Here is a 19,447-nt window from a genome sequence, read left to right on the forward strand (position 1 = left end):
TTAAACATATGACATATGTTTGACATTGTTAAATACATGCGAAATTGACAATTATTAATAATTAACTTTTTAATTATATTTTTTCAGTTTATGTACAAAATAAATGTAGTATTAAAAACTGGGTTTCTCAAAATTCATCATAATATATCTTTTCAACCCCAAACGGAAAAGAAAGGGAAAAATCTAGTACTGGCAAATCAAGTTTTTCACGTGAAAGAGCATATAATTAAAAACAGTAATAGTAAAAGTTATGATATAAAAGCTAAAGTATTCAGGCACTCTGCAGTTAGCTTCAAGCCTTATAAAATATCATTTAAGGTAAATTATTTAAATTTTTCCTGTTTCAATTGCATAAAAATGAAGTTATGTGATATTTACTTTTTCATATTAATAGCACGGATCCATCTTTCTCTTTTCTCTAATTTATATGTAATCTTTGGGAACCTATAAAAACTACACTTACTATTTTTGCTTTTATTAGCACAATTAAATACGCAACATGTATTTGCACACATTTTTGATAAAATTTATGCGTAAAAAGGTAGGTCCAATTTTGTCATATTTCGCCGATACGCACGCCGTCATCCTTTCAAGGTACCCGTACCATGGTCACGCATGGAGCGAATACTACAGTTACACAGACCGGCAGTTACACTAGTTAATTTATAAATATTTAATATCAATATTACTTGATTTCTGGAAGTGCTAGGGCGGTCCGATAAGTGCTTAGACTACAAAAGTAAAGATTTACTTCTTAACATAGTCTACTTTTAGCTCAATAAACTTAACCTAGCGACGCTCCAACTTTTAACCCGTCTGAAAAATACGTTCTCTCGCTCTCTGCAAAGGAGGCTTTCGTAGCGACGATGATCTCCTCATTCGACTTTAATTTCTGCCCAGCGAGTGCCCTTTTTCAAGATTGGAAACAAAAAAAGTCGCAAAGGGGTAAATCTGGAGAATATGGTGAATGAAGCAACAGTTCGTAGCAAAATTCGACCAATTTAGCCATATCGAAGGAGGAGATTTGAGCCGGTGCGTTTTCATGCTGGAAGAGTACTTTTTTTTTTCGCCAAATGGGGTCGTTTTTTCTGCAATTCTTTGTCAAATCCGCCCAATAATTTAGTGTAGTATTGATCGTTTTGCCCTTCTCCAGGTAGTCGATGAAGTCCCAGAAAATGGTGGCCATAAACCTTTCCAGCCGATAGAACAGTCTTCGCCTTCTTCGGAGCACATCGCCGGATGCCATCAAATTTTTCGACTGTTCCGTCTGTTTCTTGATCTCTAGTGTGTATCAGTAGATTTATGATTCTATAACTGTTACGAAACTACGTAGGAAATCCTTCGGATTACTCTTAAATATAGTCAAACACTGTTCTGAAATGGTTTCACGGTTACGCTTGTCGTCCGCTGTGCGTAAACGCGGCACCCATCGCGCGGACCGCTTTCTCATACTCAAAATTTTATGCAGGATATAACATACGCGGTGTTTTGAAATGCCTACAGTCTCAACTATCTCGCACATCATCAGTCGGAGGTCTACCAATACGAAATCGTAGATTTTTGTCACGTTATCCTATGTGGTAGCCAATGTCGGAGCAACGAGGCGTGGGTCATCAAAAGCCGAAGTGCAGCCACGTGAAACTCGTTAAACCAATTTTTGACGGTTGCTATCAAAGGAGAAGAGTCATCGTATATAGCATATAAGCGCTCTTTGATTTTGCTGCCGTATTTTCCTTCCAAAAACAACAATCGATTCACCAACCGATATTGCTCTTTTTCCATTTTTCTAAAATCCGCGGATACGCCCGCCTTCAGACGCTGTCAAACTAAAACTACCAGTCCGATTCAGCTTAAATTTTGACAATAGCCATCTATGGGTATCTACACGATATTAAATTTCTCTTGAGATAGTGGCGCCAACGGGCGGCGGCGCTTAGCACTTATCATACCTCCTACTTATGTACCCTTTCGCTATATACTTACCATAAAAAATACCACCGAGCCAGTTATAGCCAATCTACCGACTCTCGTCCAGGTTGGCAAATAAGGCTCTTTGTCTCTAGTTACTGGATTAGTTCTAAAGGTTTTGACACTTGTTTCAAATTCTGAAAATGTTACAAATTATGTGAAGCAAGATTCAAGATAGTGAATCTCACAATAAAGTAAGAAATTTATAGTAGGTATAGTTCAACTTAAAAATACTTTTCACTTTTAATTTTAGATTTAACTTTATTAGTCCAGTCGTCAGAGATTTGACACCTAAAAATCATACGAACAAGCTGAATTTTGCAAAGAATATAAATTTTGGGACCCCAAAAAAAGGTGCAAAAAGTTTACCACTTTTACCCCCGGTCTTCTCCCTAAAACCTCCCTCGTAGGGGGGTAAAAATGCAAAATAATCGATTTACCAAGAATACGTACCGTAGAAAAAAGTGTTTCAAACAAAGAATGTAGAAATCAATGTTAAATAAAATTTGTATCAACTTGACGGTAAAAAATCGATATCTTTTGAGCAGAGTATCCTATCGACAAAAATCAAAATGAGTTTTACAGGTGAAGAGTGCAGCTTTTGTATGGAATTTTTGTATTTTACCACAAATGAAGTCAGTTTTTATAATGCTGTTCAATAAATTATGCGATTTTTGGCATTTTTTAAGATTCTCTTGAGGTCAATAAAATTTATTACTTTTATTGACCGGTCGTAGTAAAATTTCCAATGTTGGAGACCAGTCTTCAAAACCTTTAACATGAAAATTCGATTTTTATTTTGGCCACAAATATGAGACATTTGAAATATGACGCAGAATTTAAAGTTTTACATTACAAATGATTGCACGTCACGGGAAATGCCTCCTACAAGACGGTTTTGAGTGTAATTTATAGCAGAAGTTAAGTACGTTTCAAAAACGTACTACTGTAATTAAAAAAGAGCAGTTTTAAATGTTTTAGACTGTTTGTAATGTGAAAGTATAAATTCGGCGTTTTTTAAGTATATTTCAAATGCCTCACATTTGTTGCCAAAACTCAAAACTAAAATTACATGCTATAGGTTTTCAAGATTAGGTTGTAGTTATGGAAACTCCATAATGTGGCCGGTCAATGAAAGGGATACATTGTATTGATTTCGTGAGAATCATAAAAAATGGCAAAAGTTGCGCCACATTTATTGATTTGCTATGCTATGATTGATGAACATCTAAAACTGAGTTCAGTAGCGGCCAAATACAAAAATTGCATACGAATCAAAACAGATACTCGGATCAAAAGATATTGAGTTTTTACCGTCGAGCTGATACAAATTTTACTGAGCATTGGTTTCGCGCGCGTAACTGATATTTAAAATTGCCGATCGCTGCAATCGTTGTTTCTGAGAGAACAGTTCATTCTACACAAAAATGCATATAAACGTTTTTGTTCAAAATTATCTAGCTACATTTTTTATTTAAAACATTTTTTTCTATAGCGTACAGATTCTTAGTAATTCGATTTTTTTCCGTTTTCCCCCTCTACGTGGGAGGTTTTAAAAGAAAGCCCAGGCGTAAAAGTGGTAAGCTTTTTTGCATATTTTTTAGCGTCCCAAATTGACATTTTCGGCAAAATTCAGCTTGTTCGTATGATTTTTAGAGGTTCATTGGTATTTTCGTCTCTGACGACTGGACTATATAGTTTATGTAGTGTATTATTATTATATATTATCGGCCCCCGCCTATTTCTGAATGTGTTTTTTTCTGGATAAGTTGTACTATACTTAGCTGAGTTTAAATATGCAAGAGTTGAAAGTACCTGGCCTGGGCTCTTCATCTTGATCAGTTGCTTGAAGGTCCCATTCCCATTGTATGACACTTTGTTTCCTTCTCCACATTTCCAAAAACACGGTAGCTGTATAAAAAGTAATAGTAAAGTAAAAGTAAAGTCACAAACCACAAAAAAATAGGCATACATCTTACATTACTAAATCAACATAATATTGCAAATGATCGACTAGCTCGAGCGACAACAGAGATCAACAAAAAACGGGAAACAAAAGTATTTTTTTAAATAAAAAATACATCGATACAAGAATAACAAGCAGTAAAAAAATGAATATCAGACTGATAGCAGCTAATGTTGGTGAATTCAAAGCAAGTTTAAAATTGCTATACGCGGTGGTGTATTCCATACTCCATACACCATAGATGGAATTTTTGAAAATGAGAAATATGCCTTCAAAATAAGTGAAGTCAAAAAAGGCATTACTTGAGGTTTGTAATGGCTACTGTATTATGCCAACTGGTATGGTGACATTGCTGGCCGGAGTGCCATGGATAGATTTGATGACTGAGGAAAAGACGAATAATTGGAGATGAAGAGAAACTTAGAGATGTTTTTGAACATTTCAGTGAAAGGGTAATTAATAAATAACAGCGATGATCGACTAAAGAAAGCTGATTGAAAATAATGCCTCTTCAATAATCTTTAGATGTGAGCAGTGAACATAGGGAGGTAAATTATCATGTGACTCAGGTAGACACGAGATATGGTTGTTTTAGCTTCTATCTGAAACGAACTGGCAATGAGGAGACTGACCTGTATATGTGCTCCCATAATAAAAGAGAAAAAGACTGGAGAGAGAGCGCTAGAATGCAGCAAACATTGTGTAGTTGATAGTAGCGCTGAATGGAGTAGATGTATTGGAAAGTGGATAAGGAAGTAGATGAAGCATAGTGAAGTACTACGATGCAGGTTTTATCATCCTTCCGCAACGGTATCTGGTGGCCGGTTTTTAGTGAATATCAATTCTACACTCCCCTGCCGTATAGTTCCGATGGCGACTTTTGAAAATCGTCCTCCACCCTCGTAAAAACATGGATTGAGCTCTAAATTCGTTAACCAATATTAAAACATCCACAAAGACCTTTAAACTATAAATTTAATAAAATGTAAATAGTTATTTGCTTTTAAGTATCAACTTTGCAGTTACTTATATTACTTTTTTGTTTAATGTTTATTATCTGTCATTCATTTTTGTAATCGAGACCTTGTAATCTAGAGATTTTCTCTTGGAAAAAAAATATTTTCTTAAAAGCAATAGAACAATAGTTTTTCTTGTTTCTTGTAAACTTTAAAAAATAATGACACGTGTTTTGCCACTTAGTTATAGTAGTAATCATTAAAATTATTTTCTTACCCCACAGACTCATAAAAATGGCGAAAAAGACTGTAGCAGGGTTGTCGAATAAATACGTTAACCTAGCAAATTTACAGCTTTCGAATAATTTCTGGTAGTCGCATGCTTTATCACACATTGGACACAATGTTATATTTCCGGGACCAGTTCTATCACAAATTTCTTTTCTGAAAAAAAGATAGAAATTAGTAAATACGCCCAAAGCATTCGAATCATTCGCTGTAAATTCGTTTCTATACATCTCATATTTTATGCCTTAAAACAAACCGAAAAAGCTCAAATTAAAGAGCATAAAAGTACTCTTTTTAAATTCTATACCTTGCTTCGTCAGAACAGGATCAACGTCTGCAAAAAGGCTTTTTTTAGTCTGCACGATATTGGTAAAAAAAACTAAGAGAACTGCAACATCTTCTTGTGAAAGATGAGTCTCCTGGAGATTTAAGGGCCAACAGACGAATCGGAAGACCAAGATCATACGAATCTTGTAAAAGAACACATTCAGCCATTCCCACTGAAAACAAGTCACTATTCGTCTAAGGAAATAAAATACTTAGATGCTAACCTGGAGATAAAAAAAGTTAAATTTGTTCCAAGAGAAATATAATGAGTTGAACGTGAAGTATAATTTTTACTATAAACTTTTTAAAGAACATTTCGAATATAGATTTAGAAGGCTTTAAATTGATACTTGTTGTGAATGTGAACTGCTCAATACTAGAATAAAAAATCCTCAGTTGAATGAAACAGCCAAACGAGTTGCAGTTGCGCAGCTACTTGTAAATAAGAGGCGTAGCAAAAAGTTTTATTAATCCCTTCGACAGACGAAAGAATACTATGCGGAATATAAAACGCGATGCTTTTATGTTTTGATTATATGGCAAACATATCGCTTCGTACTATTCCAGTATAGTAAATATATTACATTAGACAACTGTCCGTCTATCCGTTTGGCATCCACATTAGTAATAATGTCATAATGAAGTTTGCTCTTTCTTAAGAAGTATATTGACGAGAATGTTCCAGCTAATATAAATGAGTTTTACTTATACAGTGATAACTGTACAGATGATTAGGTTTTTAATGTAACTTACAGGTAGTGGAAGATTCAAAACAGTTGTCTATAGACCTTTAATAAGGAGTCACTCCTATTTGCCATGTGACAGGGTCTTGGGTCGTGTAAAACGAAATCTATGAAAACATGATAGATTCTACATTATGAAAGATATATCAGAAATAATACTTTCATTTACAAAACAGGGAAAGTTTACTGTGGATTTAGTGGAAAATGCAGATGTTTTGGACTTTCAAAGTTGCTGGCCCAAATTTTACAAAAAAATACTGTTTCAGAAGAATGCAAAATTGAGAAAAACAAAAAAAAAGAAAATGTTACTACAGTAAACGCCCTCTATAACGAGAACTGACATGGCAGACTAATTACCTCGTTATAAGCCGATCTCGTTATATCAGACAACAATAATATTGTGCGTACATATGAATATGTTGTTTTCTAAAACATTAACTTCCTATAGTGAAGCCATTCGGAGCAATTTAAGATGCTAAATATTGTTTGAATGGCGTTTTTGAAAAAAAAAGTTTACTTTTATTGTCAATAAAATTCATTAAAACAAAAAAGAGTTGTTTACTTTTTTTGTCAATGATATATGTTAAAACAAAAACTCTCTATTTACATTTTTTTCCAACTAGATAATGCATAAAGCGTATTTTAAAGGATAGCATAAACTATTGTTTCTGCAATTGGAAGAAGTCTGTCATTTTTGACTGCTTTAAATTGTCCAGTATCATTATATTTATCATATTTTCTAAAGATGTGAAACAGTTGTATTTATTGTAAAGAAGTTTATTGCTGGCGGCAGTTAAGTTTATTGCGGGCGGCAGTTAAAAAGGGTATTTATTTATAGCCACGTTATAACCAAATTTGCCTCGCGATAGAGGGTTATAGTTCAATAGAAATTTCATGAGACATCTAATGTACCTCGTTATAAGCGAAACCTCGTAATAACCGTGTTCGTTATAGAGGGAGTATACTGTATTTCTTCCTACCACGAATTTACTTGCGGAAGATTTAAAAAAAGAATGGTTATTATATCTGATTTTATAGGTGGATTTCTTAAGAAAACCTTAAAATTATTATCTAACCCACTGTGTATTGCTGAGCCATCTCCCTATTCTTCATTAGCAAGAAAAACTTATGAAGCAAATGTACTAATTGATCAAGAGAAAATTAATAATCTTAAGAAACTTTTGCAGTAGGTCCCTCAAGAACACGAATCGTTTTACAATGAGCTTGCCCAATGGCCTACGGTTACAAGCAAAAAAATGAGCAAAGATGTACAAAAAGCTAATTGTATTGTCTTAGAACTGTTTTAATAAAATAATATTAATTATAAATAAACACTGTGTAAATACATCCATCAATCAAAACTTTCCCCGTAAAACAATACTCTTGTTTATGAAAGGCCTTTTGTCAACTATTTCCAATAATAAAAGGTGTAACTAACATGATTTATTTTCAGTTTTAAGGTCCTTAATATGTTTCGAAAAATCAGAAAAGTATAATATGGTTTTTCATAAAACCAAACAATTTTTTGTTGTTTCCCAACATTTACATTTTGTGACAAGAGGCAATTCATGTATTAAAAATAAAAATAATAACATTGTTAAAATTAAAAAACTTACGTAGCAATATTGTCACTACTATCAATGGTAAAAATCCCATACAAAAAACATATAGTTCCCACTACAGCTGGGGCGTAGAGCATTTTTGTATAATAACCTAACCAACAAAAATATAAACCTATTTTATCTCCAAAATATTTTCGTACTAGATTAAGTGGTTGTCTTTTCATCCATTTGGCCGGTCTAGCCCATTCTAAGTACAGCAACTAGAACAAAAATGGAAGTAGATATTACAGATATATTTTTATTATAATGGTTCACTCAGGTAATGTTAGTCTATAATCTGTATTTAGAAAGGACCAAATTGTTTGTGCCCAATTTTATCAAAATTGATGTATTCCAACACTGGTTATTAACTGTCTTCCTTCACGCCTCTCCTCAAAGACCTTTTTGTTTTATGAAAATGTAGAAGAAATCGGTGGGCAGGGTATTTTTATACAATATTCAAGGGTCCAAAAACTGTTTAAGAAGAAATTCTACTTGCTAGTTTTCAAATTTACATAAAACTAAAAGGTCGTTGAGGAAAGGTTTGTCTTGGGACTGCTTTGTTTATAAATGTTGTCAGGAAATTACTTTCTAAGCATGTCAGCCATCCTTTTTCTTTATTTGCTTTGTCCGTTCTCACTGACGTTGGCAATGATTCTGACATTTTTTTCAATCCTGCGCAAGTTTAACGTGTTGGTCGACACTGCGAATACCTTTTCACTCGCGAATGTTGTTCACCCATGATACTTGTTTTCTTTCAGCAGTACTCCGTTCTTTTATATTACCATCTATTATTAGTTGTGAGATAACTAATTACCTCAAAAAATGTGATATTGATAGGAAATTTTTTCACATTTTATGGTTGTTTAGAATTTCCGAATAGTATGAGCCCTTGGCAGGATTTCAACATTTTCTCGTTTTCACCCATGGTAAATCCGTTTTAAAACCCAGTTTACCTAGCATTCTTTTGTGAATTCACATATCTAGGACCTCTAGCTAATTTATAGTGACTACCTTTAGCGTCAAAATGTAAAAAGTTAGAAGTTGTTAATGAAACAGAAATAAACCACTAAGAAAACATTGAAAGAGAAATATTAAACCAATATCTGTAACCGAACATGACAGAAAAAAACATGGATGACCGACAGTAGATTACAGATGATGGATACAAAAGAATCCAAAGGAAAAGATTACGCCGCACATCAGCGTCTAGACAAAGAGATAAGAAAAGCTGCCAGCTAAGCTAAAAATAGAATTCTGGAAGAACAATGGTGAAGAACTCCAGATATTAGAACGTGAATACGATTTTTTAAACCTCAAACCAATTAACAACTTGGATAAACTATGTGACAAAAACATTTAAAGACAAAAATAGTGTATCACACAAAATAAAAATGACGATACTTTACCACCTATTCTCGAAGAGGAAGTAGAAGCTACTATAAATATATAAAAAGTGTGAAGAGCATATGGCAAACACACAATTCGTCTTCGGGGATGTAGTGTGTACTCGAGAGGTACTTCTTGGAATACACGTTTTCTTTCAACGATGTAGAGATATGAATTGTGATATATATGTGTGTTTTGTCGATTATCAGAATGCGTTCGATAGAATAAATCGTGAGGAACTGATGGAAATATTAAATTCACTTTGTCTTGTCATCGAATGCCATAGTCTGTGGACTAGTACACATTTCGATGCGCATCGCCCTGCCTCGAATTTTCCCATTGGCTCTTGACCTGGAAATCCCTATTTATCGCTCGAACAGCGCATATAAATATTGGAGATTTTCAGGTCAGCCAAGTCAGTCCCTCATGGGCTCTCCGAAAGCTTAGTGCTCTCGGGGCTCTGCTTCCTGCATTTATTTTCCATACTCTGTGGCTGAGAATTGTTTCAACTTAACTTGGTGTTTTATTTCGACGAAGAAATTGTCATGTAAGAAATATCTTGCCTTTTTTCAAGGCAAGACACCGAAGATAAATATTTTTCCAAGTCCATAACCCGAAAATGGACTTAAGTAGAGGTGCTCTCGACAGTATATTCGAAGCCCTCTACAGAGCACCCAGAGACAACAGAAGGTGGTTAGACCCTTATTTGTTCCCCCGAGGTGACAGTCTATTAGTAAATAATATCTATTACAGACAAACTATAGCTGGTAGAGTTGGGCGTCATTAAACAGACGAGATAAACATAAAAAAGTGTGTGACAGCAATGTATACTGTCCCTATTATTAATTGATATATATTCAGAGCACAACGTGGACCGAGCGCTAACCGATATAGACACGGGAATACTTATAATGGAGAACAACTGATCAACATAATATACGCTTATAAAACTGTCATTTTGCACAGTCTGGAAGGTCTGCAGGTTTGTAGACGCTTGTTTCCAGGGGAACAGAAGTAAGTAACATTTTTGAGCTTGATTGTAACATCAAAAGACAATTATTAGTTTTAACCGACAGCCTGCAACACAAAATTTTGTTATTTAGGTGCAAATTAGAACGAATAGTAGGAACACTCGACAAAAATTAAGATAAAGATCGAGAAGGCAAGATTAGCTTTTGTCACAATTAAGAAAATCTTTAATAGTTCCGATATAAAATTGGAAATAAAAGTTCATTTACTGAAATGTTACGTATCCTCCGTTCTTCTATATGAAGTGGAGTTATGGACCTTAACTGAAGCTTAATCACTGAAGAGATTCGAAGCATTTGAAATGAGGTGCTATAGACGCATGTTGGGGATCTCCTGGATAGCCAAAATTACCAACTAAAGAGTTCTACATAGAATGAGTAAAGATCGCGAACTAATCGTTACCATAGAACGTTGCAAACTGGAATACCTGGGTCATATAATGCGTAAATATACATAACTATATTTTAGGTATACATAAATTAAATTTTAGTTGAACAAATAAACTCCCAAAAAAGTACATGTCATAGTTGGTACATCAAAATACTTACCCTTCGGTCTAGAATTTTCCCGTCACTGGTATCTTTATTCCATCTCCCTTCGTGTAAAGGGAAACAAGCGTAATATGTGTAATCATTTAAAAGCCTTCTAATTCCAACCTGAAAATCATAATTTGTTAAAAATATCTTAAATTACGAGCATAAAAGAATTATTCATGTAACTGGTATTTTGAAGCAATGCAATGCACACAACATTACGAAAGGATATAGTGTCAGCACGCGTAGAGAGATTCTCCGCAAGATAGAGAGTATTATTTCCTCTCTTGTATAATCTGGTCATTCATTGGTTAATAGCTAGACTCAGCAAGCTATCAAGATAGCCGGGACTTAACATAACCCTCCAGAAGCAGAAAATTGGAAAAACTAAGAAAATAAGTAAGTAGGCTATCGAATAAAACCAATGAATTGGGGAACTGGGAAACATAGAGGAAAACTATTACGGTATAAAATAAAAAGATAAGAAGAGAGAGAAAGGACTTTTGGAAGACGTTCTGTCAGAGTATTTTAGATATGACTGGCAGCACTAGAATCCACAAGACTCTTGCCAAAGATTCAGCATAGGGACCAGGCCTACATAAAAGACCTGATGGCACCTTTGCCGAAACTAAAAAGGAAACGCTAAAGCTCTTACTACAAAACCATTTCTCAGGATCATTAATTATTGATGAGCAGATTCAGGCTGAAAACCTAAAATGACCTAAATGGGACCTAAATAGGTCCTAGGAAGGAAGACTTAGAATTATCTGCAATAGACATCAAACCGGAGAATGTAAAGTGGGCCATAAACCACTTTACTCCATTTAAATCTTCAGGGAAGGATAGAATATTTCCTGTCATATTACCAAAAGGATTGGACATCCCATTTCCCATCCTAACAAAGATGTTTAAAGCTAGCGTAACGCTAGGTTATATACCAAAGGCTTGGACAGCTGTAAAGGTAGTCTATATACATAAAATAGAAGTACAAGACAACGCCTTACCTAAATCCTTCAGGCCGATCAGTCTTACATCACTTCTGTTGAAGACGATAAAAAAAATTCTTGATAGATATATTAAGGAGGACCATTGAGGGATTATTCTCTCAATGGCAGCCATCTTGCATATCAAGAAGGAAAATCAACATAGACGGCACTGGACGAAGTAGTTTATAAAATTAATCAATCCATTTATAAGGGAGAGATTGTATTAACCGCCTTTCTAGATATAGAAGCATTTGTTAATGCACTATCAATCTTTCTTTATGATGCAGCAGCATCAAAACAGATATCCGCTACCGTATCCAACTAGATCTATCTCAACTAGACTATCAAAGAAATGCTGGAAAATAGACTGATTCTAAGAGACCTGCAGGTAGAGTAGATTTTGGACAAAATAGCTAGTGGGTGCCCACAGGAAGCAGTATCTTCTCCCCTGCTGTGGTCACTCCTGGTGAATGACTTGATCTCGCTTCTTGAAACATAGTGGGTACAAGTGGACGCAAGAGGCCTATGCGGATGATCTAGTAATTATGGTAAGAGGAAAATATGGTAATGTTCTAGACAATAATACCTTATTTTTTGTATATTTTTGTATTTAACACAAATTAGATTATATGAATATTTAAGCTTATTTATAAAAACATTATTTAATTAAAATTATTATTTACGAATGAATTTATTTAGATTAATTGATAAAAAATACTACACTTAATATTGATGTTGTAACCTTAACGAACGAAAAAAAGGAAAAAATGACGTAATATTCATTTATACCTAAAAACATAAAATAATTCTACGCTTCCAAAAGTATAACAAAACGCGAAAAAACAAAGTTGGAGTACTACTCAGATGAGAATAACATACTGAATATACCTATTACAATGCAAAAACTTAGGGATACCCTATTATCAACTACAAATTCCGCTCCAGGTCCAGACGGTATACCATTAACTTTTTTGTTAAACCTACCAGAATGTGGAATGTCTTGGCTGGTAAAATTATATAATTTTATTTGAACAAATCAGGTATTTCGATCTGTATGGTCAGACAGCATTATAATTCCTCTGTTCAAATCCAACAAAGACAGGACATAGACTCGTACCATCCTATGTATCAACATTAATGTACCACACTAATTAATGTAATACTAAACTAATAAACTAATAGCTAGATGGAACTCACGACGACGAGTCTGCAAACGAAAAATGGAATTGAGAATAGGAACATGCAATACGCGAACTCTGTACCGAACTGGAGCACTCACATCTTTACTAGACATAGTGAACACGTACAAAGTAGATGTTTTAGCACTGCAGGAAATGCACCTCATTTCTCGCGGAGACGTTTGACGCGTCAGACTGGAAAACGGGCTTGCTCTTGGTGTCAGACAATAATAGAACCGTTAGTTTCTATTAGCTGGTTATTTAACATTTTTGCACTGACCGTTTTTCGGTCATGTTAGGGGGGTGGACACCCTTACCGTCCCATCTATGGCGTCAGAGAATATTATTTCCTTTTATTATTCACTGAAATCAAGACATTCAATAAATATGGCAAGAGTATGTATCATTTTAGCACATGTCGTGAAACGGTCATGTTTCGGAAAATATAGGGGGATAACGCCCCCGAACCAAAAAAGTTACAGAGGAAAACTGTGGCAGACTTGGTCTAAGGAATCCGTACAAGAAGTTTCAAGAGAGTATAAATCTCTAAAAAATTTGCCAGCGGGCACTCTACCTAGAATATGAAACGAACTTATTTGAGCTAGTAGCGACGGCGTTTGCCATAAAATTAAACAAAAAACCCATTTTGTCCGTAAACGAATAAATTGGGCGAAACAATGGCTCTTGATGGGAAACAAGTTTTCTCATTTAAACTTGTTAAAGGAAATAAATTTGGAACGTTGCGATTGGTTTAATTATTTGAAAATGGTGTACGAAACATATTGCACCCTTTTTAAAATTAGTAACTCCCCTGCTTACAGCGTCTTTACGACTCCTTGGTACCGGCAGATATTACGAAGATTTAAAATTTTCGGTAATCATTTCACCTCAAGCTTTGGGTCAGATTATACCAGAGACCTGTAATGCAATTTATGCTGTATTAAAGAAAGAATATTTAAAGGTAAGGAAAACATTTGTTGTCTAAATTATTTTAACCAATTAATAAATTAATCTTCTGTTTGTAAGAAAAATTTCAACACCCCCATCTCGGAAACGAAGCATTTGCGGACATATGTTTATAAAATACATATAAAGCAAACTGTCATTATTTTTTAATGCAGAATTACCCCTTAAAGTTTGCCATAATTCTTTAAAAACACCCTATATTGACGAAAAACAAGGCTAGTTATTAAAGTACCTAACTTTTTTATTATCCAACATAAGCAAATATATCAAAAAACAGAATATTAAGAAAACATGAAGCTATAGTTGGGTTTTAATTTCAGTATTTTATAAATGCTAGAATATTCTACAGGGTCACGTGAAGTTTGAGAAAAAATCACAGTTTGATTGGCACACCTGGTATACAATGACAATTTATCTGTCTAGCACCAATATTATACTAATAAAAGGCTATAACATATTGAAAAAATCACTTAAATCGGAAATTTTTAGGAAATTTGAGCCATCAAAAGTGACCCATTTTTACGATGGTGCGTTAATTTCTTGGAGAAGTGTATTATAATAAAAGCCTTTAGTTTGTAAACACCTTATTAACTGTAGGAAGAGGTATACCAAGTATTATTGTCATTGCCATAATAAGAAATATCGCCATTCTTTAAATTTGATACACTAGAACGTGTGGTTTCGTTATCCTTCAAAAATGACAGATCATCATAATACTACAGATTTACAGAATTCCTTTCTGTAGCCTGCTCTTAATAAATCAATCTTTTTCTTTACTGATCCTTTTGTTGCATCAGCATCCACTTCTCTTAACTTTGCTAATAAACTTTCATATGCTCTACCTTTCTTAACTCGATCACTGCACGAGCTACTTTTAATCTTCCACACACACGGAAAACTACGATAGAGTTCTATAAATTCTAATAAAAATGTTCTATTTATCTGGCGAAGATCCGTCATATTGGAACAAATCGTTGAGAAATGTACACTTTGAATTTGAAATAAATATTTTAAAAAAATAAATTGAAAATAAAATAAAAAAAAAATAAATGAATGTGCCGCTTATGGATAAATAGTCGTTTTTTTTTAAATCGGTGTACCCCCACAATTCAGATTTGCTCGAATTGAGGTGCTTATCGAACGAGTTCGACAGACAATCAAGCTGAAACTGATTATTCCATCATTTTTGCAGGCTAGCAAAAACGACAGTTTTCAAGCCACACATTTCGCGGACCGCGACAAATGCGGCTTGTATGCATGCACCCAGTGATTCGAAATACATTTACCGACCGTTACTATTGTTTCCGTTTTCTAGAAATATTGATTAAAAACTACTACTAATGCCTGGACTATTTGTTAAATACCTTAAATTACGAGCACAGAAACTTACCTTGTCAGTGTCATCGAATTTAACCCTCAACAGAATCTGCATTACTATTAAACTTCTCTGCGCACTGGAATACTCAGTTACTCGGTCTTTTACTACAAACCTAAAACAAACATTATTATATAACTATATTCATGAATAAATGCTCCTATAATCAATATAATACAAAAACTATGTTGACCGACCGGAGTCACAACAGTTTTTTTATTGTTGCACGATTATGTGTATGGCTGTTTTAATACAGGATTGACAATCAAATCGAAGAAGCGTTAACTTTTTGTTTGTTAGTTTTAACACGATCGCTACTTAATGCCATTATAAAATTTGGTGGTATTATATTTTTAGAAAAAATGTCAAATCTATAATTATTAAGAAGAGAAAAGATTTAATAAATAAGTTAGCAAGTCTTGAAAGCTTCTCATAACACAAGCTTTACATCGTTCAATAATCAATACGGCAGTTTTTGAAATATAAAAAAGTTTTTTTTTTAAATGTGAAAGATTTTTTTACAACAACAATAAACTAACCCTACTAATTCGTCAACTTACTGTTCTTCCCTATCTCCTCCTTCAGTAGCATCGTAAAAAGATGGTTCTTTGTTGATAAGATCATGATTGAATTCGAAGAACTCCTTCCATCGTTTTTGCCATTTCGAATACATGGTTTCTACTTTATTAGATTCCTTTTTATCATCCTAAAATAATAATTTTCTATGATAATTACATGTTCTAACACACTCAGCTTCTCTAGAGGTTCCTATTGAATGGCTAATTTTTTTTTAATTTAAAGTTTAAAGTTGTTTTAAATACGTAGTTTTACGTGTTTTTTACTTACCCATGCTTTTACAGATATTGTAATAAACCTTTTGATAGGTAATTTCATTCCCATTAAAGCTGCGTACCTCGTTTTCGTTTTCCACGGTAAATGAATCTTTAGAAACCACGTTTTTCCGTCAAATGATAAATCTTTATGTTCTAGTTCTAGTTCCAAACCTTCCTTTATTAAATTCTCCTACAAAATAAATATAAAGCAAATATATAATGGATACCAGAATCGAAAGATACCTAAGAAAAGCAAAAAAGGATATAAACAAGTAACAATTAGAACAATTAATTTAATAATTAGTAGAATATAACAAAATTTTCTAAAAAGAGTAGTTTGCACGCAGTGGCGGATCTAGACATTTGCCTTGTCCATCTACAACTAAAAGACATAAAAAAGATAAACCCAAACTAAAAAAAAATAGGGAATTTCCCCATTTTCATACCCTGTGTATCCACTCTTGTGCACAACAGTGGTGATAATGAATTAATATAGTTTGGTAATTGATGAAATAAAAAGAACTGATTGCATTTAATAGGATGGATAAAAGGAAGGATGTATCGAGGAAATATAAAATAACTGACATAGGCATAAAAAAATATCGAAATTATAGATAAATGTGAAAATCAAAACTTTATCCAAGAAATGACGAGGCATATTAACAAGAAGAAAAAAATATGTGTAAATTAAAATACAATTATCTATATCTTATGTACGTTTTAGTTCCCTTCTTACAAATGTATAAATAATAGTATACATCTAACCTGGAACGACTTTCTTTTATCTCTTCTTTTTGCTTCCGCTTCCGTCATCACACCAAGTTCCTCCTCCTCATAGACCAAAACCATATCTATTTTTCTTCGACCATCTCTGAAATACAGACTTTCTGGATCCACAACCTGAAAAATATTTCATTATCAAATCTACGTTTAGTAAACTGATACACTAAATGGTGATCGACTGGCAATGGTGATCGCTAGACTTCGGCAAATATGCAAATAAAAATGTAGAAAATATGCGCATAAATATGCACGTGTTTACCCGAAAATATGCAAATATTTTACAAAATATGCATACAAATAAATAAAAAAATCGTAAAATAGTAACAATTTTATTTAAAAAAAAAAGTGTACATAACTAAATATTTCCTACTATTCATTAAGATTTACATTTATTTTAAGTAACTACATCATTTTTAAGTATGAATAAACTTATTTAGAATTATGGTAACAATAAATGACCAAGTGGTGTTCAAAATTTTCTAACAAAAACTTGTGGTTTCTGTCTGAGTACATATATTTATATATGGAAAAACTTCGTTCAACATCAACTGATGTAACGGGAGCATTTTTCAAACTAACCAAAAAATTTGGTTCTAAATTAATTGTTTCCGAAATATTTCCAGCTAGAACACTGACTACTTCAGAAAGAATATGGTAACCTTTATTTTTTTCCATAGTAGCTTCAAATTTTTTTAAAATATCTTTTTTAATATTACCTCTAACATTCCGACAACATGACGCAAATTCTTTTATTAATGCTGTACTTTCGAATAATGACAGTTTTGGTGATTCTAACTGAGTAATTGTTTTTTGAACAAAACTAAAATTTGATTTTATAAATGAAAGTTCTTGTTGAAGCAAGTTACTCTGAAAAGTTTGTTTAGAATCCAAAAGAGATTGGGAACTTTCATCTGTTAACGTATCAATTATGTTCTTTATTTTAACAAAATGATCTGCATAAAAATTAGCTGCTTCTAACCATGTTCCCCATCGCGTTAAAATAGGTTGTGGTGGAAGAGGAATGTTAGGTAGCATTTCTTTATAAAGTTGAATTCTTATAGGAGATTTAAGAAATACTTTTTTGACACTGGATATCATGGTATTTACAAGAGGAAACTTTTTTCGTATTTCCTCTGCAACTCTGTTTAATCCATGCGCTACATAAGTAACATGTATTAAATCTGGGAAAAATATTTTTAAATTTTGTCCTGCTTTCACCATATAAGGAGCAGCGTCCGATAAAATAAGCAGTAATTTATTAGAAGGAATAGTTGTCGGAAGAAAAAAAGTTGCTAATGTTTCTTGTATAAAACGCGAAATTGTTAAAGCATTTGTTTTCTCAAGTTGCTGGCATGAAATAAGATGAGATTTTGGTAAGGTATCTTCTTGAAGAACACCAATCAATAAATGAGCAATATACTTTCCTGAGGAATCAGTGGTTTCGTCTACAGATATGTAAAAATAATTATCTGCAATTTCTTCCTTAATATTAATTAACACCGACGAGTATAGCCCGTTCACATTATTTCTTCTTAGAGACCGATCACTTGGAACATTAAGTTTGCAATATTTTTTTAGAAACGAACTAAAATTTACATTTGCTAATTTTGAAAGCGGTATGTTTGCAGACACTAATGCGCGACACAAGTCTTCATTAAAAGTTTCTTGCTCATCTATTTTTTTTTTAAGTAGATTGGAAACATTTAGCCATTGAAGTTTGATGTTTTCCTCCTATTTTTCCTTTTTTTGCAATGTGTGAAGCAGTTCTCACATGTTGGTCTATCTGAAATTTCTTCTCACATGCTATCTATAAATAAAAATAAAAACCTTTATTTTAACCCAACCTTTAAAATATAAAAATATACAAGGTGTTTTTGGTTAATCAAATAACTGGTTTGGAAAAAAAAAACACTCGCTAAGTGTTTTAAATGCAGTATTAATCCACAAATTAGTTTTTGTTACTAATCATTAGTACATCATATAACTTATTTTAAAATTCAACAAAAGTTTTTTTTTTTTGTTAATTCAATTACAATAAAAATAATTGTGTTTTAGAATAGCTGACTTCATAAAAAAAGTAAAGGTGAAAAATTTTTTTAAATACACACCATTGTATTGTACCATGGACAATTTTTTCTCACTAAAGGAAGCTATTTTTCATTTAAAAACAACCTACGAGTACTAAATTTCAAGTAAATACGTTTATTGGTTTTAAAGTTATTGTTGTTATTAACTAAAAGAATTTAATTTTTTTTAATTTTAACACCCTGTATCTCGAAAAGTAAATAAGTTTGACCCCTCATTAACTATATCGTTTTGTTCAATTTTTCGAGAAGTATCTACAGTCAAACGTTGTAAGTGTCATTTGAAAAGACCCTGTATGTATGAAATATTAGATATTTAATAGAAAATATTAGATACTTACAATTTTGCCACAGACTGAACAGTAGATTTTTCCCATATCCATAGACAGCTCTTTATAAGGTTTAATCCAAGTTGAAGCACTGGTTGTTTTAGGCATTATAA

The 19,447-nt window shown here is 33.1% G+C and overlaps 1 protein-coding gene across 2 annotated transcripts in view; it reads right to left on the bottom strand.

The window, feature by feature from the left end:
* Window positions 1-19,447, bottom strand: part of LOC140436556 (anoctamin-4) — a 97,704-nt gene that overhangs the window by 21,143 nt on the left and 57,114 nt on the right. For both annotated transcript variants that reach the window (XM_072525470.1, XM_072525471.1), the window contains exons 5-13: window positions 16,904-17,038; window positions 16,152-16,328; window positions 15,866-16,011; window positions 15,321-15,420; window positions 10,816-10,923; window positions 7,865-8,070; window positions 5,168-5,334; window positions 3,784-3,879; window positions 1,984-2,105 (exon numbers count right to left, since the gene is read on the bottom strand). In XM_072525470.1, the coding sequence (XP_072381571.1) occupies window positions 1,984-2,105; window positions 3,784-3,879; window positions 5,168-5,334; window positions 7,865-8,070; window positions 10,816-10,923; window positions 15,321-15,420; window positions 15,866-16,011; window positions 16,152-16,328; window positions 16,904-17,038 (1,257 nt within the window). The remainder of the gene's footprint in view (window positions 1-1,983; window positions 2,106-3,783; window positions 3,880-5,167; window positions 5,335-7,864; window positions 8,071-10,815; window positions 10,924-15,320; window positions 15,421-15,865; window positions 16,012-16,151; window positions 16,329-16,903; window positions 17,039-19,447) is intronic.

Source organism: Diabrotica undecimpunctata, chromosome 3 (assembly GCF_040954645.1).
Source record: "Diabrotica undecimpunctata isolate CICGRU chromosome 3, icDiaUnde3, whole genome shotgun sequence".
Classification (NCBI taxonomy): domain Eukaryota; kingdom Metazoa; phylum Arthropoda; class Insecta; order Coleoptera; family Chrysomelidae; genus Diabrotica; species Diabrotica undecimpunctata.